General features: G+C 35.8%; 2 protein-coding genes across 16 annotated transcripts in view; one reads left to right on the top strand and one right to left on the bottom strand.

Moving 5' to 3' along the window:
• SLC4A10 (solute carrier family 4 member 10) overlaps nt 1–23,958 on the bottom strand; it is a 381,685-nt gene that overhangs the window by 167,394 nt on the left and 190,333 nt on the right. For 14 of the 15 annotated variants that reach the window (XM_025404367.1, XM_025404368.1, XM_025404373.1 and 11 more), the window contains one exon: nt 12,902–13,048. The exons of the other annotated variant lie outside the window; for it this stretch is intronic. In XM_025404367.1, coding sequence (XP_025260152.1) covers nt 12,902–13,048 — 147 coding nt within the window. The remainder of the gene's footprint in view (nt 1–12,901; nt 13,049–23,958) is intronic. 15 annotated transcript variants of the gene reach the window in all.
• LOC112636047 (60S ribosomal protein L29-like) lies at nt 14,318–14,943 on the top strand. The gene has a single exon (XM_025404385.1). It carries the CDS (start codon nt 14,362–14,364, stop codon nt 14,833–14,835), a length of 474 nt encoding a protein of 157 aa, XP_025260170.1. The 5' UTR covers nt 14,318–14,361; the 3' UTR covers nt 14,836–14,943.

Raw genomic sequence — 23,958 nt, 5'->3', positions numbered from 1 at the left:
AAACATGTGTTTAATAGTCTGTATCTTTTATATTTATTTCCACTTCTTATAGATTAGCTAATTGTAATTGGCATAATCCTATCATCTTTCATATTCGATTCTTTTCTGGGAGGGTGAGGAAAAAAATAAATGTTAAATTGTTACAAATTTCCCCCATCATCTTTCATATTTTCACTGACTTCAAGCTTATGCTTCAAACTCACCAATTTAATGCAGCTCATACATGTTCCCAGTTGAAAACATAATTTCAAATTATACAAAGTGAATAGAAGATGACATTAAAAATAACAAATGTGGGCTGGATGCAGTGGCTCACTGCTGTAATCCCAGCACTTTGGGAGGCTGAGGCAGGTGGATCACGAGGTCAGGAGTTCGAGACCAGCTTGGCCAACATGGTGAAACCCCATCTCTACTAAAAATAAAAAAAATTAGCTGGGTGTGGTGGCAGGTGACGGTAATCCCAGCTGCTCAGGAGGTTGAGGCAGGAGAATTGCTTGAACCCAGGAGGCAGAGATTGCTGTGAGCCAAGACTGTGCCACAGCACTCCAGCCTGGCCAACAGAGTGAGACTCTATCTCAAAAAAAAAATGTGAAATTTTAGCAGTTTTCTCTTACTGGGGAGTTGATTGCAATAGGAAGGAGAATTAATTAATCATCATCACATTCATATAAATAAATTAATATATTTATTAAGTACAGTAGCCAAAGCAGGTTGAACTTATTTGTGGGCATTAAAAGTTTTCTGTATGAGCAAACATCACCACCACCACTACCACACAGACCAAAAGCCGGTCTTTGTCGGACACACAGTCCCTCTTTAGACTCACCTAGGAATCCTAGCCCAACCATGACATCTAGTAGGCTGGAACCAGTCATTGTTTTCCTGTGATGTAAGCATAAACTCTTCCCGCTATATTAAAGGCCTATTCTTTTACCTGAATGCAACACTAATGCAACTAGGATGTTTTAACAACACTGTATTTTATGATTGGGTCTTATAATAAAGTAGGATTCTGCTGATGTTGCTTATACATTGGAGTAATAAAATTTTTTAAGAGTGCCCAAATTCAAACATTTTCCCAAAAATCGTTTTGCTAAATTGATGCTTGCTTCATAATTTGGGCCCAAATTATTCCATGACTTCACAGATTCATACTCTAATTTACAACATATATCTAGCTTTGTAGCAGAGAGACCTGATACTCTCTTAAATTCTCCTCTCTCCTATACTTCTTTGGAAGTTGAATTCCAAAGAATTTTGAGGAACCTGCAGAAATATCTTCAAAATATTTTTTTTAAATGCTTCCAAGTAAAATAACTATTTCTTAAGTAGGCAGAAATTTTCTTTAATGCCTTCAGTATGGAAATATCATATATTCTCACTATGCAGAATATCAAAACCCAAATCCGATAGGATGGTGTTTAGGGTTTGGTTGAAGTCTCTGTGTGTGACTGAGTACTTATTATAGCAAATAAACTGAGTGTGGAATAAGGATGAAGGTAGATGATTAGTACTAGAGAAATTGAAAAAAGTGAAATCTAGAAAGTTCCACTGCTTAGAAACCACCAAGTGCCAAACATTTGTCACTGATAAACCACATTTAGGTCTAAATGTCAGTAAAGATACTCAGAGGATTGAAGAAGGAAAAAGGTAGGTGGCATCCAAAAATAGCGGCTAAAATATAAGAGTGAGAATCTGGGCCACCGGACTTATTTCCACGTTTTACCAAATCGAGAGGCAGAAGCTTCTCAGAATCTGATTCTTGATCAATTATTTAAGTGCTTATTAAATAATTTGGGGTACTTTAAAAAAATACCAGTTCCTAGGGAAACACCCAAGATTAATTAAATGAAAATCCTTGAGGGTGAAGCCTAGCATCAATAATTTTTTAAAAGCTCCTCAGGTGATTCTAATGTGCCAGAAGGTTTGGTAAGTAATGTTCTAGAGCGTTGCTTGTCGTCAAATTTTAAAATTCATATATGTTACTATATTAGTTTGTTTCACACTGAGATAAAGAATTTCCTTGAGGCTGGGTAATTTATACAGGAAAGAAGTTTAATTGTCTCACAGCCCCACATGCCTGGAGGGGCCTCAGGAAACTTACAATCATAGCAGAAGGGAAGCAGGCACCTCCTTCACAATGCAGCAGAAGCGAGAGCGAGCAAAGAGCAGGGACCACTGCCTTATAAATCCCTCAGATCTCGTGAGAACTTGCCATCGCGAGAACAGCATGGGGGAAACCGCCCCCAAGATCCAATCACCTTCCTCCTTCCACACATGGAGATTACAGGTCCCTCCCTCAACACATGGGGTTTGCAAATGGAGATGAGATTTTTGTGGGGACACAGAGCCAAACCATACCAGTTACCTAAATATATTTTTAATGTACAGGTCCTGACTCAAGAGGTCTGGATGAGGCCTGAGATTCTGCATTTCTGGCAAGCTTAAATTTAATGCTAATATTATTGGCTTTATACTTTGTTTGAAGTAGAAATTTATTTTTACTATTTTTGTTATAAAATAAAAGGTTTATTTATTAAATAACTTTTAAAAGCTAGCAGTACAGCTTTCTTTACGTTTGGTGAGTTTTAAAAATAATTTCAACTTTTATTTTAGATTCAGGGAGTACATGTGCAGGCTTGTTATATGGGCATATTGCATGATGCTGAGGTTTGGGGTATGATTGATCCTGTCACCCAAGTAGTGGGCAGTATAGTACCTAACAGTTACTTTTTTAACCCTAGTTCCCCACCCTCCCTCTCCTCTCTGGTGGTTTGCAGTGTCTATTGTTGCCATCTTTATGTTCACAACTACCCAATGTTTAGCTCCCACTTATAAGTGAAAACATGTGGATTTGGTTTTCTTTTCCTGCAGTAATTCACTTAGGATAATTACCTCCAGTTGTATACATGTCGCTGCAAAGAGGACATGAGTTTGCTCTTTTTTAGGGCTGCAATGTATGCCATGGAGTACATGTATATTTTCTTTATTCAATCCACTGTTGATGAGCACCTAGGTTGATTCCATGTCTTTATCATGGTGAATAGCACTGTGATTAACACTCACATGTGTCTTTTGATAGAATGATTCATTTTCCTTTGGGTATATGCCCAGTAATGACATTGCTGGTTCAATAGTAGTTCTAAGTTCTTCGAGAAATCTCCAAACTGCTTTCCACAGTGGCTGAACCAATTTATATTCCCACCAACAGTGTGTAAGCATTCCCTTTTCTCTGCAGCCTTATCAGAATCTGTTGTTTTTTGACTTTTTAATAATCACCATTCTGACTCATGAGAGATAGTATCTCATTGTGGTTTTGGTTTGCATTTCTCTGATGATTCGTGATATTCAGCATTTCTTCTTATGTTTATTGGCTGCTTATATGTCTTCTTTTAAGAAGTGTCTGTTCATGGCTTTACCCACTTTTTAATCACGTTGATTTTTGCTTGTTGACTTGTTTAAGTTCCTTATAGATTCTGGATATTAGACCCTTGATGAACCAAATTTAAATAGCAAAGTTTCCAGAACAGTGGATATCAACCTTCTGTGGAGCTATCAACAGCTCCACAGAAGAATCACCTGGGAGTACTTTTCAAAAAATACCCATGCTTAGGTCCCAGGCACAGAGATTCTGGTTGGTGTAGGAGTTGAGCATTAGTACGGTTTTAGAACTCTCAAATGCAGTCAATATTGAGAACCACTGTTCTAGAAAAACTGGCATAATGTATTCAGTTAGGGAAAAATAAGAAGAGGCACAGAGAACAAACAAATGATAAATACAGCTTATTTTTATTTGCTCATGAAATATTTGTAAGATGATATAAATGTATTTCTCAAATACTAGAAAATGAAGAAAACTCATCATTAGAGCATAGCCCAACAGATAATCCACTCCTAGAGTCTAAGAGGGCATTTCTGCTAACTATAAGCAGATGGAACTTGAATGAGAAAAATATGCCAAATTGTCACATTTTTTACACTCTAAGACTTCCCCTCATGAAAGAGAAAACATTTGAAAATGCAGAAGATACCTAGTACATCCTACACTCTCAGCCCATCTGCCCATTCTTATGGACAACCATCCTTCTATCATGGTGATGCAGGATACCTAGAGTACTTTTCTCTACACACTCTGCCACCAACAACCATGCTGCCCCTGGCAGAAGTACAGGGCATTTGGATAAGTGTGATGTTTATTATACATACTCTTGGAAACATGAAGCATACTGACATCAACCTCGTTAAGCAATCTTAGGATATAGCTGGGTAGATATAGCACGAATCTACCTTGCCTTGTTTAAAAATGGAAAAAAAAAAAAAGGAAAAAACCTAGGAGTCCATAAAAATACTAAAAATCAATGGAGAGTAAAAATAATCTGACAGTCCAAAGAAAGATCATAGCTCTGAAAATTATCTACTTTAGGATAAAAAGAAAATGTCTAGAAATCACTGGGAATACACTCTACCAAGCAGAAAAAAGTAAAAAGTATTCAGGAAAGGACAGGCTAAAATGTAAAGAAAACAGGATGAAATAAGAAAGAAATTCATGAAAACTAAAAATGCAACAGCAAAATCAAAACTCATAATAAAAGTAGGAAAATGCAGAATTTATACTGCCAATAATCAAATGGTAATATAAAAGACTAACATTAAACTACAGAGGAAAAGTATACAGAGTAGAAATCAGAAATCTAATGTGTACCTGTATGTTCATCTTAGTGCTATTCACCATAACAAATACATGGAATCAACTAAGTGCCATTAAGGTGAGGTGGATAAAGAAAATGTGGTACATATACACCTTGGAATGCTATGCAGCCATAAAAAGAATGGCATCATATCCTTTTGCAGTAACATGAATGCAGCTGGAGGCCATTATCCTAAGCAAATTAACTCAGGAACAGAAAACCAAATACTGCATGTTGTCACTCATAAATGGGAGCTAAACATTGGGTACTCATGGACATAAAGATGGGAACAATAGGCACTGGGAATCACCAGAGTTGAGAAGGAGGGTAGGGAACAAGGGTTGTAAAACTAACTATACTCTATGCTCACGACCTGGGTGACAGGACCATCCATACCCAAACCTCAGCATCATGCAACATACTCATGTAACAAACCTGCACATGTACTCCCAAATTCAAAGTTAAAAAAAAGAAAGATATATGTAGTTAAAATGTTTGAAGAAAGTAGAGGGATATGAGCAAAGAAAGTCTTCACAAAGAGATCAAAGTAAATGGAACAGAATAAAATATAATAGGAAAATGTTTCCTAGGTGGAAAACTATTAGTGTATGCAGGATGTAAAAGCTTTTTAATACACCTACCATTAGGTCAATCTTAGCAAATTTCTTCATTAAGGGACACAGAAAAAATGTCTATAAACATTCAGGATTAAAATACATAAACCCACAAAATAAAATAAAAATAGAAAGACTATAGACTTATCTGCAATAGTTACTGAAGCCAGATATTGAATAAAGCAAATAAAGCAATATAGAGAGATATTTAAAAGTAAAATTGTTACCCCAAACATTTATATGTAGTTAACTTACATATCTGAATGAATAAAGGTGGGTTTGCAGGAGGTTGGGGAACTGCTTAAAATGGTGGAGACTCTATCATGTTTAAAAGATGATAAGAAAAATTCATCTGAAGAGGAAGAGGTCAATTAAATTAGAAATGGCATAAGTTTCCAGAGTGGTGAGAGGGAATAGAAAATAAACATAAAGAAAAATAAAACGTCCTTATTTTCTTGCAGTTTTAACTGTTTAATAGGAAGAAAGTTTGCAGCTATAACTTTTTAATAGGAAGAAAGTAAAGTGAGTTCTTTCTGATGATATATTTTCCCTCTGAAATAGAAAGCAAGATTACTATTAAGTAATGGTGAAAAGAGAGGATGTTGGAGAATGATGAAGAAGGTAAAGAAAGTTGAAAAATAAATATTTCAAATGTCAGAGATACAAAATGAAATCAGGAGGAGATGTTGAAGGTCTCCTTGAGTCATAACTTTATAATGCTTACAATCTGCCTTGTTGAATGATGATTTCCAGCAGAGTATATCTGCTTGTGGAGGCAAGGAGAAAATGGAAAAATGGAGGAACCCCAACATAAGTATGGCTTTAAAAGCCAGCAGAAGAAAAGAAATTACTAAAATCAGAGAACAACTGAAAGAAATTGAGATGCAAAAGTCCATACAAAAGATCAATGAAAAGAGTTTGTTTTTGAAAGAATAAACAAGCTTGATAGACTACTAGTTAGATTAACAAAAAAAGAGAATAAGCACAATCAGAAATGACAAATGACATTACAACCAATCTCACAGAAATACAAAAGATATTCAGAGACTATTATGAACACCTCTATGCAAACAAATTAGAAAATCTAGAGGAAATGGATAAGTTTCTGGAAACACAAAACCATCCCAGATTGAACAAGGAGTAACGTGAAAATATGAATAAGCCAATAACAAGTTCTGAAATTGAATCAGTAATTTTTAAAAACATACCAACCAAAAAAAGCCCTGAACCAGATGGATTCACAGCTGAATTCTACTAGACGTACAAAGAAGAACTGGTACCTATCCCACTAAAACTCTTCTTAAAAATTGAGGATGAGGGGATGCTTCTCACTAACATATTATACAATGCCAACATCATCTTTATACCAAAATCTGGTGGAGACACAAAAACAGAAAACTTCAGGCTAAAATCCCTGATGAATATAGACACAAAATCCTCAACAAAATACTAGCAAACTGAATTCAGCAGCACATCAAAAAGCTAATTCACTATGATAAAGTAGGCTTCATTCCTGGGATGCAAGGTTGGTTTGACATACACAATTCAATATATATGATTCACCACATAAACAGAATCAAAATCAAAACCATATGGTTATCTCGATAGATACAGAAAAGGCCTTCAAGAGAATCTCAAATCCCTTCATGATAAAATGCGCTGAACAGGCTAGTCATTGAAGAAACATACCTCAAAACAATAAGAGCCATCTATGAAAAACACACAGCTAAAATCATACCAAATGGGTAAAAGCTTTAACTATTCCCCTTGAGAATCAGAACAAGAAAGTGATGCCTACTCTTCCCTCCTATTTAACATAGCATGGGAAGACCTAGTCAGAGCATTCAAATAGGAAGAGAGGAAGTCAAACTATCTCTCTTTGCTGATGATTATAATTCTATAAATAGAAAACCCTAAAGACTCCACCAAAAGGCTACTAGAATTGACAATTTCAGTAAAGTTTCAGGATACAAAATCAACTTACAAAAGTCAATAGTATTTCTATACAGCAATAACATTGTATCAGAGAGCCAAGTTAAAAACTCAATCCCATTTATAATGCACACAAAAAAATGTAATACATCTAACCAAAGAAGTGAAAGATCTCTACAAGGAGAACTACAAACCACTGCTGAAAGAAATCAGAGACAACACAAGTAAACGTAAAAATGTTTCACGCTCATGAATAGGAAGAATCAATATCATTAAAATGGCCATACTGCCCAAAGCAATTTACAGAATTCAATACTATCTCTATCAAAAGAACAATGTTGTTTTTCACAGAATTAGAAAAACTATTCTAAAATTAATATGGAATTGAAAAAGAACCCAAATAGCCAAAGCAATTCTAAGCAAAAAGAACGAAGTCAGAGGCATCATATTACCTGACTTCAAACTGTACTCTACGGCTACATTAACCCAAGCAGCATTGTACTGGTACAAAAACAGACATATACACTAATGGAATAGAATAGAGAGCCCAGAAATAAAGTTAAACACCTACAACCATCTGATCTTCAACAAAGTCAGCAAAAATAACTAATAGAGAAAGGACTCCCTATTAAATAAATGGTGCTGGGATAGTTATCAAGCCATACGCAAAAGAATGAAACTGGATCCCTACTTTTCACCATATACAAAAATTAACTCAAGTTGGATTAAAGAGTTAAATGTAAGACCTTAAGTTATAATAATTCTAGAAGAAAGCTTAGGAAATACCCTTCCCAACATTAACTTTGACAAAGAATTTACGGCTAAGTCTCCAAAAGCAATTGCAACAAAAACAAAAATTGACAAGTGGGACCTAATTAAACTAAAGAGCCTCTGCACAGCAAATCTCAATAGTCTAAACTATTTTATAGAACTTACAGAATGGGAGAAAATATTTGCAAACTATGCATTCAAAAAATGTCTGATACCCAGAATCCACAAGCAAAATTTAAACAAATCAACAAGCAAAAAATAATAATAATTCTATTAAAAATGGGCAAAGGACATGAACAGAAAAGAAGGAAAAGAAAAGAAAACATACAAGCTGTGAAAAAATGAAATGCAAGTCAAAACCACAATGAGATACCATGTCACACCAGTCAGAATGGTGAATATTAAAAAGTCAAAAAATAACAGATGCTGACAAGGCTGCAGAGAAAACGGAATGCTTACACACTGTCGGTGGGAATAAAAATTGGTTCAGCCACTGTGGAAAGCAGTTTGGAGATATCTCAAAGAATTTAAAACAGAACTACCATTCAACCCAGCAATCCCATTACTGGGAATATACTCAAAGAAAAATGAATCATTCCACCGAAAAGATGCATGCACTTGTATGTTCACTGCAGTGCTATTCACCATAGCAAAGACATGGAATCAATTAGATTCCATTATGGTAAAGTGGATGAAGAAAATGTGATACATATATATCATGGAATACTATGTGGCCATAAAAAGATTGACATCATATCCTTTTGCAGTAACATGAATGCAGCTGGAGGCCATTATCGAAAAAAATTAACTCAGGAACAGAAAACCAAATACTGCATGTTCTCACTCATAAGTAGGAGCTAAACATTGGGTACTCATGGACATTAAGATGGGAACAATAGGCACTGAGAATCACCAGAGCTGGGAAGGAGGGTGGGGAACAAGGGTTGTAAAAGTATACTCTGTGCTCACTACCTGGATGATAGGACCATCCATATCCCAAACCTCAGCATCACACAACATACTTAGGTAACAAACCTGCACACGTACCCCCTATATCCAAAGTAAAAGAAATGAAAGACATATGTAGTCAAAATGTTTAAAGAAAGTAGAGGGATATGAGCAAGGCAAAAACTGTGAGCTAAAATATGAATAAATGAATTAGCTAAAATAAATACTTCAATGTCAGGACAAGGAAAAAATATAAAAGATGGATCAAAATAAATTGAAAATGAAATTGAAAGGAATATGCCTAATGAATATTTGAAAAAACAAATTGAAATAAATGGGAGAGAAAATAATAGAAATAGGACAAGTTTAAGCATTTTAAAGAACTATTAATACACATTTTCATTAAATATCAATCAAGACAAGCATAAAAGGCATATATATGTGCCTGAAAATGTCATAATAAATGTAAAGCTAAATACCAAAATAAAGGAAATGATTTAAACTCATAAAAATATAAAATCCAAATTAACCATAGTGCAACAATAGATTTTTACCTCCTTTCTTAACAGCTTCATGAAATTGATAAATAAATAGATATTATGTTCAAAGTTCTGAGTTAAAATACCTGTCAATTTGGAATTGCATACCTAGCTAAATTATTTTTCATGAATGTTAACAAAATGTAAATTAATTCATACAAGTAATATAAACTAAGTTTAATTCAATTATTTACATCTTTAAGAAATCTATTAAAAATATTTTAAATAAAATGCTGTTTCCTATTAAAAATGAAAACAAAAGAGGCAGTAAAGGCATGAATAAAACTAAAACTTAGAACCTAAGACATTTAAAATACTAGTATTACTAAATAGACTACTAGTAATACTGATGGAATACTAGTAATGCTAAAGTATTCCTAAAACTGCATGCTATGCACTCAGAGTAGGATAAACAAATAAAGACAAACTTATGGATAGAAGAAAAGTAGAGGGGTTAAGTAGCTGCACAGCAAGAAAGGAGTGAAGCTGTGGTCAGAAATAAAGATAAATGAATTGATGACTTCAGAGATGGAGTGAATATGGATGAGAAGGTGAACTAAGTGCAATGACAGAGAAGGTCACAAGAGATGGGATGGCCAAGGAACTGAAAGCCAGGTTCTCAGTTATGTCATGTACATGGGCTCTCATGGCACTCAGAACCTTTTAACAACTACAAAAACACTTATTATGGTATTCTGAATATACTTCCAAAGAGAGAGCATTCACAATAGTAAAAGGTTCACATCTGATATGGTTTGGTTGTGTCCCCACCCAAATCTCATCTTGAATTCCCAGGTGTTGTGGGAGGGACCTAGTGGGAGGTAATTGAATCATGGGGACAGGTCTTTCCTGTGCTGTTCTCATGATAGTGAGTAAGTCTCATGAGATCTGATGGTTATTACAAGGGGGAGTTTTCCTGCACAAGGTCTCTTTACCTGCTGCCATCCACATAAGATGTGACTAGCTCCTCCTTGCTTTCTGCTATGATTGTGAGGCTTCCCCAGCCATGTGGAACTATAAGTCCAATTTAACCTCTTTCTTTTGTAAATTGCCTAGTCTCAGGTATGTTTTTATCAGCAGCCTGAAAACATACTAATATAGTAAATTGATACCAGTAGAGTGGGGTGCTGCTGAAAAGATACCTGAAAATGTGGAAGTGACTTTGGAACTGGGTAACAGGCAGAAGTTGGAACAGTTTGGAGGGGTCAGAAGAAGACAGGAAAATGTGGGAAAGTTTGGAACTTCTTAGTGACTTGTTGACTGGCTTTGATGAAAAGCTTGATAGTGATATGAACAATAAGGTCCAGGCAGTCTCAGGTGGTCTCAGGTGAAGATGAGGAACTTGTTGGGAATTGGAGCAAAGGTGACTCTTGTTATATGTTTTAGCAAAGAGACTGGTGGTGTTTTACCCCTGCCCTAGAGACTTGTGAAACTTTGAACTTGAGAGAGATGATTTAGGGTATCTGGCAGAAGAAATTTCTAAGCAGCAAAGCATTCAAGAAGTGACTTGGGTGCTGTTAAAGGCATTCAGTTTTATAAGGGAAGCAGAGGCTAAAAATTCAGAAAATTTGCAGCCTGACAATGCAATAGAAAAGAAAATTCCATTTTCTGAGGAGAAATTCAAGCCAAATGCAGAAATTTGCATAAGTAATGAGGACTCAAATGTTAATACCCAAGACAAGGAGGAAAATGTCTCCAGGGCATGTCAAAGGTCTTTATGGCAGCCCCTCCCATCATAGACCCAGAGGCCCAGGAAGAATAAGTGGTTTTCTCAGTCAGGCACAGGGTACCCATGCTGTGTGCAGCCTAGGGACTTGGTGTCCTGCATTTCAGCTGCTCCAGCCATGGCTGAAAGGGACAAATGTAGAGCTCCTGCTGTGGCTTCAGAGGGTGCAAGCCTCAAGCCTTGGCAGCTTTCATATGGTGTTGAGCCTGTGGGTGCACAGAAGTCAAGAACTGGGGTTTGGGAACCTCCACCTAGATGCATGGAAATGCCTGGATGCCCAGGCAGAAATTTGCTTCAGGGGCAGGGCCCTCATGGAGAATCTCTTCTAGGGCAGTGCAGAAGGGAAATGTGGTGTTACAGCCCCCACACAGAGTCCCTACTGGGACACCACCTAGTGGAGCTGTGAGAAAAGGGCCACTGTCCTCCAGACTCCAGAATGGAAGATCCACTGACAGCTTGAATAGTGTGCCTGGAAAAGTGACAGACACTCAACATCAGCCCATGAAAGCAGCCAGGAGTGGGGGCTATATCCTGCAAAGCCACGAGGGCGGAGCTGCCCAAGACCATGAGGACCCACTTCTTTCATCATCATGACCTGCATGTGAGACATGGAGTCAAAGGAGATCATCCTGGAGCTTTAAGATTTGATTGCCTTGCTGGATTTTGGACTTGCATGGGGCCTGTAGCCCCTTTGTTTTGCTAATATCTCCCATTTGGAATGTTTGTATTTATCCAATGCCTTTACCTCAGTTGTATCTAGGAAGTAACTAGCTTGCTTTTGATTTTACAGGCTCACAGAAGGAAGGGACTTGCCTTATCTCAGATGATACTTTGGACTATGGACTTATGAGTTAATGCTGAAACAAGTTAAGACCTTGGAGGACTGTTGGGAAGGCATGATTGGTTTTGAAATGTGAGGACATGATATTTGAGAAGGGCCAAGGGTAGAATGATATGGTTTGGCTGTGTCCTCACTCAAATCTCATCTTGAATTTCCACATGTTGTGGGAGGGACCCAGCGGGAGTTAACTGAATAATGAGGGCAGGTCTTTCCTGTGCTGTTCTTGTGATATTGAGTAAGTCTCATGAGATCTGATAGTTATTATAAGGTGGAGTTTTCCTGCACAAGCTCTCTTTGCCTGCTGCCATTCACGTAAGATGTGACTTGCTTCTCCTTGCCTTCCACCATGATTGTGAGGTTTCCCTAGCCACGTGGTACTGTAAGTCCAATTAAACCTCTTTTGTTTTTTTTTTGTAAATTGTCTAGTCTGGGTATGTCTTTATCGGCAGCGTGAAAATGAACTAATATAACATCCTAAGACTGAAAGTTGGGCACCATCAGTAAAAGTGCAAATGGGAACTAAATTAAGGCATTTTCCCCTGGATTTTCAAACCACTTTGAGTAATGATGATTACTTGTACAAATTAACAAGAGTTTTTGAGCTTTACTCAGTTGTATTTCCTATATCATAAATCTTCATTAATACTCAGCTTCTCAAAGCAAATATATAAGAGAAAAACAAAGATCAAGCTTTATCTCTCCCACTTCTCTCCAACCTGCCCAACATACTTTAAAAAAGTATAAACAATTTTATGAGTATAAGGTATTACTCCTAATCATAATTGTATCAGCAAGTATATTACAATAATTAATTTAATAAAAACAAGGAGAAGGATTCTTACCAAAAGAAGGTGACTCCCTTCCATCGTCTAATCCTGAATCTCTCTCTCTGTCTCTCTTTCTGTGTTTATGACCACGATGTCTGTGACGTCGATGGCTTTTTCTTCCTCCCAAGGGCACATGTACTCCAATAAATAGTGTTCGATGACCTTCATATGGAAGCAAACACAAAAATTAAACTCTAAATTATTCCAGGGCACAGTATGATGATTTACATGTTAATGGAGACTCAATTTAATTTAATTCAGCAAGTCATTTTTGATGTTTGTGATACATAAAGCTTGGAGCTTGGCGCTGTCTTTTGGCATTTTACTTAAATAAGTGTACCATAGCTCTATCACAAACATGTATAACACTAATTATTTGGTTAAATATTTTGTAATCATCACTGTCTTTATAATCTCTATGTATCTATTCCCCATGCTTAATTATACTCTTCTCATTAGAAACAAAAAAATTGTTTTATCTTCTCTCTACCTTCAGACAATTGTGTTATCTCATCAATTCCCTTCCCTTCACAATTAAGTGTTTTTTAAAAATCACTATCTCTAATAAAACAGGTTTCACTAAGGTCTACGTTAATGCCAAATCCCACAGAGGTTTTCCTGTTCTTCTATTTCTATATGTTACACTTGATATTGGCCACTTATTATACTTAATAAAAGTCCCAAGGCACAAGACTTGTGACTCTGGCATATTGTTATAATTGTTCAATTTTATTATTAGCTATTGTTAATCTCTTACTGTGCCTAATTTATGAATTAAATTTTATCACAGGTATGTATGTGTAGGAAAAAACCAGTATACATAGGGTTCAGTACTATCTGAGGTTTTGGGCATCTTTTGGGGGTCTTAGAATGTATTCCCTACAGATAAAGTGGGACTACTGGAAAAAGAAATGAGCTATCAACCACAAAAAAAAGACATGAAAGAATGATTAATGCATATTGCTAAGTGAAAGAAGTTTTAAAAGCTACATACTATATTATTACAACTATATGACATTCTGGAAAAGCTAAAACTATAGAGACAGTAAAAATATCAGCAGTTGTCAGGGCATCAGGGAGAAGGTATAGGGATGAACAAGTGGAGCACAGGGCATTTTTAGAGAAGTTAAACCATCCTTGATACTGTAATGGTAGATACATGTCATTAAACATTTGTCCAAACCAATAGAACTGTATAACACAGAATGAACCCTAATGTAAACCATGGACTTTGGTTGATAATAACCTATTAATGTTGGTTTATCAATTGTAACAAATGTACTGATCTAATGTAAAATGTTAATAAGAGGAGAAATTGTGTGCAGCAGAAATTGTGTGCAGCAGAAATATATGGGAACTGTCTGAACGGTCTGTGCAATTTTTTTATAAACTTAAAATTGATCTAAAAGGTAAAGCCTGAGCCCCTTTCTCTTTCGGTTCTAGGCGCTTCGGGAGCCGCGGCTAAAGGTGCAGACATGGCCAAGTCCAAGAACCACACCACACACAACCAGTCCCGAAAATGGCACAGAAATGGTATCAAGAAACCCCGATCCCAAAGATACGAATCTCTTAAGGGGGTGGACCCCAAGTTCCTGAGGAACATGAGCTTTGCCAAGAAGCACAACAAGAAGGGCCTAAAGAAGATGCAGGCCAACAATGCCAAGGCCATGAGTGCACATGCCGAGGCTGTCAAGGCCCTCGTAAAGCCCAAGGAGGTTAAGCCCAAGATCTCAAAGGGTGTCAGCCGCAAGCTTGATCGACTTGCCTACACTGCCCACCCCAAGCTTGGGAAGCGTGCTCGTGCTCGCATTGCCAAGGGGCTCCGGCTGTGCCGGCCAAAGGCCAAGGCCAAGGCCAAGGATCAAACCAAGGCCCAGGCTGCAGCTCCAGCTTCAATTCCAGCTCAGGCTCCCAAAGGTGCCCAGGCCACTACAAAGGCTACAGAGTAGGTATCTCTGTCTGCCAACGTGAGGACAGAAGGACTGGTGCGACCCCCCACCCCCACCTCTGGGCTGCCATCTGCATGGGGCTGGGGTCCTCCTGTGCTATTTGTACAAATACAATACAATTTTTTTTTTTTCCTGAGGCAGGAAAAAAAAAAAAAAAAAAAAAAAGGTAAAGCCTATCCAAGAAAGCTAACATTCATAGCTATTCATAGCACTAGTAGCTACAGAAAAATTTACTTTATGAGGAAACGAAAGTACAAGCAAACAAAGGGAATATTTGTATCACCAAGTAGATTATATATAGGAGAGTGTTGTATTAGGGAAAAAACCTCTAAAGAAAACATTAAATTACTAGGTTAAAAAAAACTTACTTTCTTAAGTGCCAAAGTATACAAAATATTACAATGGCAATACTATGGATGAAGGCTTATGTCCCCCTGACGTTTATATTTTATAGTTTATATTTTAAATGTGACTGTATTTAGAGATAGGGCCTTTATAGAGGTAATTAAGGTTAAATGAGGCCATACGAGTGGGGCTGGATCCATCCAATTAGTGTTCTTAAAAGAAGAAACACCAAAGAGCTACCTCTCTTGCTCTCTCTCCAAGCACACAAGGAGGTAACACAATGATGCAAGGAGATGGTAACCACCTATAAGCCAAGAGAAATCTTCAGAATGAGACCTGCCTGGCTAGCCATCTTGATCTTAGGTGTCCTAGCCTCCAGAATTGTGAGAAAATTTATTTCTGTAGTTCAAGCTGCCCAGCCTGTGGTATTTTTTTCTGGCAGCCCCAGTCAACTAATACAGCAAGGAAGGCCTAAAACAAAGCCTTACAATAATAAGTTTCAGAAGACATGTAATTGAAATTGTAAGATTTCTAAAATATTCAATGTATAACACTTAGGCTGATAGTGTTTCTTTGAAAGGGATAACTGAATTTTATTAAAATAAATTTGCCTACTTTAGTGGATATATTTGTACTTAAATTACATGATTTTTTCAATAAAACACAAAAAAGAAAATATTTATTTTTTACACACAGGGTTAAATTACCTCCAAATTCTAGAAGGATTGGAGGTGAGATTGGCATGAAACTATAGAATTAGTTACTCCTCTATTGCTGGAAAAAATCCGATATTATATATATATTAATAATGGATGTAAATCCTTTATAATCCTAAAAATAATTATAGATCAATCCTCTGGCAAACTGAAAGCTGAAAAATAGTTTGTATATTCAGGTTTTTGTCCTTTATGGATTCATGCAGGCAAGTGAAAAATTATAATTGGTTCGAGTAAATATAGACAATTAAAATGCACAAAAAGCCCTTTACCAATAAGGCTCAATTTTGGAAAAAGGAAATAAAGGGAAGTGAATTAATGTATATATATGTGTCTGGTCCTATTTATTATTTTATTGACCACAATATTAAGTTATATTATGTGAGAAACAATATTCATTAAAAGCATGATTTCTGAGATTGAGTCAAATGCTTACATTCATATCTAGTCTGTGTCACTTATATTTATGCAACCTTTAAAAAAAGTACTTTATCTTTCATTTTATCTATAAAATGAAAATATTAGTAGCTATATCATTCAGAAAGTTTTTTTTTTTATCATTCACGAAACAAAAGGTTCAAAAAAGTTAAGTCACATTTTAAGTCCCACAGCTAATGAACAAAACTACTTTCTCTTCCTTTCGAGTTTAAAACATATCAACAGAGCACAGAGAATTTGGGGAAGTAATAAGTTGCCACCTCTTAACTGTTGAAGAAAGTATCGAAAGTGTAGGTGGCAATGTTAGCATCAGCTGGGGAGAATACTGTCTTCTCTCCTGTAATTCCTTTTTGGTTAAAGCTTTCTTTGTTTGAAGTAGAGATGCTACCTGTCAAAATTAGTACTACCTGTGTGATGGCATATTGCACAGTCCCAGCTACAGCTAAAGTGAGGTGCCAGGGGTTGGAGAAAACAGCAGACAGTGTAATTTTGAAATAGAATGATAAGAGAAATAGTAAAGAACAAAAAATATTAAGAGAGAAGCTGGGCAAAAAAGATGAAGAGGTAAGTAGGATATGAAGAGACAGAAATGATAAAAAGAGCAAAATTAAAAAAGGAGAAAAAATACAAATAAAGAAGAAACAAGTAGAAAATTATATGAGAATAAGAAAATGGCCTCAGGAAATATGGTAACAATGATTACAGGTGACACCATTTCTATATTATCAGATAAATCAAGAGAAAAGACAGTACATTTCATTAGTTTTGTAACACATTTAATACATGTAAAGTTACAAGCTGGTGAAAATTACCTTTGTTCTCTCCCAACTGCTGAAATCCTTCTAGTGAGCCAAAAATCAATTTTCTAAGTGTTCCCCTTACTTTCCTAGCTCAAACATAAACCTGTCTTTCTCTGGAGGAAAATGCCTCCCCTACAATCTCTCAGTGATGGCTGCTTCTCTCCCACAGTTCTTATGCAAGATGGAAAGGTGTCAGTCTTGTCCCTGTGACCTCCGGCTGGGTGAGTGGAATAAGCAAAGTGGCATTTCTTTGCTCCATTCTGACATTTTCAGACCATTTCCCCATATCCTTCCTGACATCCTTCAGATTTAAATCTCATGGTCGACATTACTCACTACATACTTTGCCTCATGGTTGCTGTTATCCACTAAGGTCCAGGTAATTCCCACTCAACCATTGGAGTTCTTTGTATACTGTCATTCTCTTTAGTACTGACTTAATTTGTAAGATTTGAAACACATATAGATGATTCTTGTGATATTCTGGCCTTTCAGTTCCTTAAACTTTAATCTTCCAGTGATATTTCATCCTAGGCTTTTCATTGGCAATAATTACAACTCCTCCATATAAGCAAGGCAGGTATCTTTGATTTGTCCACTGATATATCCCAAATACCTAGAACAATGCTTAACAGTTTTTGGTGCTCAATAAATATCCATTGAAGAAATAGTTCTTTTACATAGAGAGGATGATTTTCAAGTATAATAGATAGATAGTAGACCTAATAATGCATTATGCTACTAAACACTTTATGAAAGGAATGGAAACAAGCTAATAGCCACAATTTTATAGCAACAGTACTCTAAAACTGCTAAAATTCATGATTGTGGAACTATGGAGAAAACGTTTTCATGCTTCTGCATGGTTAGGGACTTATAAAGCAAGACAGACTGAAATCTGGATTAAATGTGCACTGAATAGACAGAGACCTTCAGAGATATGCAGACATTTATTTTCTACAGCTCTGTGTTCACATTTCAAAGGAGAACAAAATCCTACAGCTACTGGTTTACATTTCAAAGGGTTTAAACTGGGACCTTCTCATTCTCTCCCCTGAAGATTTGCTTATTTTATATAAGGGAGATAAGGTTTCTCTTCCTCTTCCAGAAAAGAAGACAGGAGAAGACCATTTACTATATAAAGAGTTTATACAGTAATTCCTATATAAAGAGTTTATATAGTAATTCCTATGTAAATTCCCAGATTCGTAATTTCAGGGCTCCCCTCCTGTGTACGTAACTGTGTGCCTTCTTTCCAAGGTGGTTATTGCTATAAGCAATAATAATTTTCTGTCTTGATCCAAAAATCTCATTTGCTTTCAGGAAAAAATAAACAAACATAGATATTAAAGACTTACTAATAGATTTAGGAGATTTTCTACAAAGATTACATGAGCTAATATAATAAATATAAAATATGAAAGACGATGCCTGTTACATGGTAGACAATAATACATATTAGTTCCCTTTTCCCTTCACAATGCTAGTGACTTAGAGGAAGGAATAAGAAGACAGAATGAGGCCTGGCGCCGTGGCTCAAGCCTGTAATCCCAGCACTTTGGGAGGCCGAGACGGGCAGATCACGAGGTCAGGAGATCCAGACCATCCTGGCTAACACGGTGAAACCCCGTCTCTACTAAAAAATACAAAAAACTAGCCGGGCGAGGTGGCGGGCGCCTGTAGTCCCAGCTACTTGGCAGGCTGAGGCAGGAGAATGGCGTAAGCCCGGGAGGCGGAGCTTGCAGTGAGCTGAGATCCGGCCACTGCACTCCAGCCTGGGCGACAGAGCGAGACTCCGTCTCAAAAAAAAAGAAAAAAGACAGAATGATATTTTCCTGTCCCATTTCATTTGCTTCCTGTTTCTCTCTATATTACCATCTTTTCTAAATCCTAACATTATAACACTGGCCTAAAGAACTAGAGAATCCCCTCAGGTCCTGTAAAGAATAGTACAGAAATAACATTTCAGATTAATATTACCATCAATTTTTCCAATATCCATAATTGAATTTTTTACCCTGATAGCTATCAGTTGAGAAGGCAAAAAATTCGAGAAATTTAATGATAGATATCATTGTTCTAAAATGACTTGACAATTATTAATCCCAATCTGATTTACCTTTCAAGAATATATAAAGAATAATTTTTATTTTATAAATAAAGCCCAAAAAATTAATTAAAGGAAGACATTTCTTAAATTAATAAAATAGTCAACAAAATTAACTTTATATAATGCTAAAATCCAAAAGTTAATAAAAATACAAAACCATTTAGATATGAATATGTTTTGAAAACATTAGTGAGCATGGAACAGTATCATTAAAATATAAGATTTTTTTAGATAAGCAGAGAATGCTAGAATTTATTCAGAATTTATCTGCAGTTAGTACCATTTCCGTAATTCAGGCTCAGAACTAAAAATAAGTTGATTCTTTTCTTTTGTCTTGTAAAACCTTATCTAGAATGCCTTCTTCAACTAACACTTAACCAAAACAGTTAACCAAAACTTTTGCCTATAGAATCTCTGTTAGAAAGCCTGTATAGGCCTTCCAAAGGCCTATACAGAATTCATAATGAATTCTGAGAAAAATAAATGCAGGTAGAACACAGCTATTGATATGGAAAAGTCACAGAAAAATGTCAAGGTCTTTTCTCTCTTTAACTTAAAGATACATATGTCAATTCAGACAAAATAGAGTTTCATCATTAAGAAAATCAAAGGTTTGTATATATTATTTTCTGAGCACAAATGTTGCTAACAAATCCCAGATGTTTGACACTTCAGTTGTGTGTATATTATTATGTTCAACAGACTTAGAATTATTGAATATTTTAATTATATAATAAAGACCAGTATTGAAATGATTCTTGATGTGACTATGGTCACAGTATACTGAATGTTTACAAAATGCAGTGAGGAAAGAGATACATTTGGAAACTGATTAATAATGTTGTTGATAAACTATTCTCCTTCATTTAGCTGGGAGGGAAGGGGTCAAGGTATCTACTCTTGAAGAGAACGGTATGTCTTTTGTTTTTGTTTTTTACATGAAATGAATATAACACAGCTGTTGCATAATGATTGAGCTGCTACAGAAATTTAGATGTGTCAATCATATGAAAAGGTCAAGTACATTAAGCTGAATAAGCATATAATCTTTAATTCCATGGAGACTCTAACAAAGTCAGAAAACACAAGTCATCATTGATCATAATACATCAAAGCACTCGAAGTCCAATGGAAAATTTCTACTAAGGGAGAGTAACAGAGAAACAAAGAGACTGAGAGGATGGGAATGAGTGTGCATTTATAGCAAAGAGGTATTATTAGGCTACTGCAACATTGTTCTTTGTGTTGTTTTGCTAAAAGAAAAGACAGTGTTAAACTAGTGCTGGTCATAGTCACTTGACCCTGGGAAGGTATTTGTAATCATTATAAAACAAAAGGCTTCACGTCTATGACTATTCTAGATATAAATTAGAAATCTTGAAAGTCCTAAAGTTGCTCATCAAAAGGGCCACTAACTGAGATTTACTAGTTTAGAAGGTACTGTGGTACATTTTCAAAAATACTGTTTCTTACAAGTTTATAACACTGTCTTGAGCAAAATATAGCAACTAAATTAACTTGGTATCTTGAGATAGTGTTCATTTTTAATCTTGACACATAATAAGCATTAAATGTATCTTGAATAAGTGAATGAAACCTAATATGTGTTTTCTTAAAAAAAATGACATGAGAACTCCCAATTTTGGTATATTATAAAACAGCTTAATCCTGGAAATTTACACACTTAGAGAGCCAGGAGTGCAAATCAGTAAAAAAAAAAAAAAAAAAAGTGGCTAATGAATCAAGCCCAGCAATGAAAACAGCAGCAAATAATACAAATTAAAAATACACATTAAAAGCATTAAACAATACCAACATGTAATGAAGCAAATGTTACTGTGTGGTACTAGCCATTAAATGCTGTGGGAGTTCACAATAGAGTAAAATCAAGGATAACCTGGGCAATCAGTGAAAATTTCATGGAGGATGTAGGACTTGAGTTGCTCTTAAACAATAAACAGGTTTTACATCAGCAGAGGAATGAAAAGTTTAGAAAAAGGAGATAATGTGAGCAAAAATAGAAGAGCAATTGAGGGGATAATGTGAAATTCGTATTAGAGCAGGGAAGAAAAGGCGAGATGAGATAGAGCATACATTTTTATAATCAGCAAAGCTTGCAATTTCACTATTATTTTAAAACATTTATTTTAAAACATTTTGTTGTTTTAATTTGCAAGGAAGAGAGAGAAAATAGATCAACATATGTCCTGAGATCCTTAAAAAATGAATGCAAAAGAGAAAGTGGTACTTCCTTACGTCCCCAATCTCATCTTAATTAAATTATAAATTCTGAACAGCCCTGTCACTTTGCTTCAGGGAAATAGGTTAGGAAATGAACAAAAAATGTAAAACTAAAATTTTCCAGATTTAGTTTTGTATTATATTAATTTAAAAGACATGTGCACATGTAGAAAGTAGCTCATTCTGAAAATTACAGTAATTAAGAACAGAAAGGCTTGCCTGGAAAAACTGAGGAGTTGCTGAGGAGAAAAACAGATTTCCATGAGGAAAGTTTATGAAATTCAACTGTGAAACAATTAAAATATCTGAAAGCAAAGATAAAAACACTTGGCATTTCTGTATAGATGTTTACAAATGAAAAATACATAGATAATGTGGTAGATTATTTTTAAATGGTCACAATATTTTAGCAGCTTCTTCCATCAAGAGTTGGAATATATTCCTCCAACCCTTGAATCTGGATCAATGGGGCATTAGCAGATGTGACACAAACAGAGGTTTGAAGAGTTCTTATGCATAGCTTCTTACCCGCTGTTGCTTCTGGAACTTATACCACCATGTAAACACGCTCAGCCTAGCCGGCTCGATGATCAGAGACCATGGAGAGAGAAGCCCTAGCTGGCGGTCATCCGGCTGAGGACTTCACAAACCAGCCAGCCTCAGTTGTGAAATCATCAGCTGATTGTAGAAGCAGGCGCCAGCTGACTCACATTAGAAGAACTAACTAGCTGAGTCCAGCTCAAATTCACAACCTACAGAATTATGACCTAAATAAAATTGTTGCTGTTTGAAGCCACTGAGTTTGGAAATGGATTGTGACACAGCAATAGCTGAGTGCTAAAATTTATTTGGAAGAAAAAATTAAAAATTATAAAAGACAGATGGACAGGATATAAAATACAAAACTGAAAGTACCAGGAAAGTGATTCAAAATGGAAAATAATGGGAAGATGTTGACTTATGACCAATATCTCAATGGGCAGGCAAATTAAGAATCAGGAATCAAAAAGTATTGATACTATATTGTGATCAATGTTGATAGGAACAACAAACTATGTGTAAGAACCTGCATAAAGGTACAAGCTGAGGATACTAGAGAAGGCAAACAAAACCCGAGGCAGAATATAAATAAATGCCGATTCATTTGGAACTTAAGATAGCTATAAGAGTTTAGAGTTTAAAAAAAGAAACTAGCCTTTATAGAAAATCTACAATGTACCATCTACTATGCTATCTGTTTTATTTATATTTTCTCATTTAATCTTCACAAAATCCCTGCAAACTGTGGATGATTTTCCCCAACTTACAAATAATGAAATTGAGGTTCAAAAAAGTAACTTGCCGATAGATAGGTTCTAGAGATCTACTATACAGCATAGTGCCTATAGCTAACAATATTGTATTGTATACTTAAAATCTTCCAAGAAGGTGAATCTTATGTTGTATTCTTAACACACACACACACACACACACACACACACACACACAAAATAACAACAACAATAATAATAAAGGCATTAGGAAGTTTTGGGAGGTGATAGATATATCTGTGGCTTTGAGGCTAGTAATGATCTCATGGGTGTATATTCCAAACTCATTGAGTTGTATACATTAAATATGTACAGATTTTTACATGTCAATCATCCCTCAAGTTAAAAAACAAAGAGCAATTCCCCCAAAGCCATACAATCAGAGACTGAATCAAAGTTCAAAATCAGATCTACCAAATCTAAATTTATCACTTATAACTGCCAGTATACATTCTTAACACCTTTTGCTTCCTTATAAAACTTTTCGAAATTTCAATTTAATAAAATTATACAACCAAGTGTATAGTGCCTATGATAGGCTGTAGCATGGTCTAACTATGTTTACATTCTCAGTACCTGGCATATTAACAGCTCAATAAGTGTTTTTTGAATAAATAAATGAATGACACCAAATCTAAAGCCTTTTCCACAGCATTTTAAGCTGGAGTAAGCAGAAATAGTCAAAAACAGAGGAGAGAAGTCTGTAAGGAAGACAAGATATGTATTGGCAGGTACAGAAAAACAGCATGCTTTGTGAAGGGAGGCACAAGAACACAGAGGGCCCAGGGACATATATTAACATACTTCATCTGTTTTAGTCAGGAAGTTAAAAAAAAATATACCTCATTCAATGTTCATTTCAATAAAAATTGACTTATATTGACACAATTTAAACTGTATTTCTCATTTTTCAATGATTTTTTTTACAGGACACTTTTGATGAAAACTATGGCTTACACTCTACCATAGATAACCTGGCAGCAGTGGTATGCTAGAGCTGGCTTACCACAGCTCACCTGTGCCAGTTACGTGCATCTCTTCCTAACTTTATGTTCAGTGAAAACACCTCAGTGGTATAAAATTGGCCATAGAGAAAATATTTAACCACAGATATTGGCAAATGCTACAATTAAGGCTATTGAGGAGGCAAGGGGGAAGAGCAG

Source organism: Theropithecus gelada, chromosome 12 (genome assembly GCF_003255815.1).
Source record: "Theropithecus gelada isolate Dixy chromosome 12, Tgel_1.0, whole genome shotgun sequence".
In the NCBI taxonomy this organism is placed as follows: Eukaryota; Metazoa; Chordata; class Mammalia; order Primates; family Cercopithecidae; genus Theropithecus; species Theropithecus gelada.
Note: the sequence above shows the minus strand (reverse complement) of the source record. Positions and strands in the feature narration are given on the sequence as shown.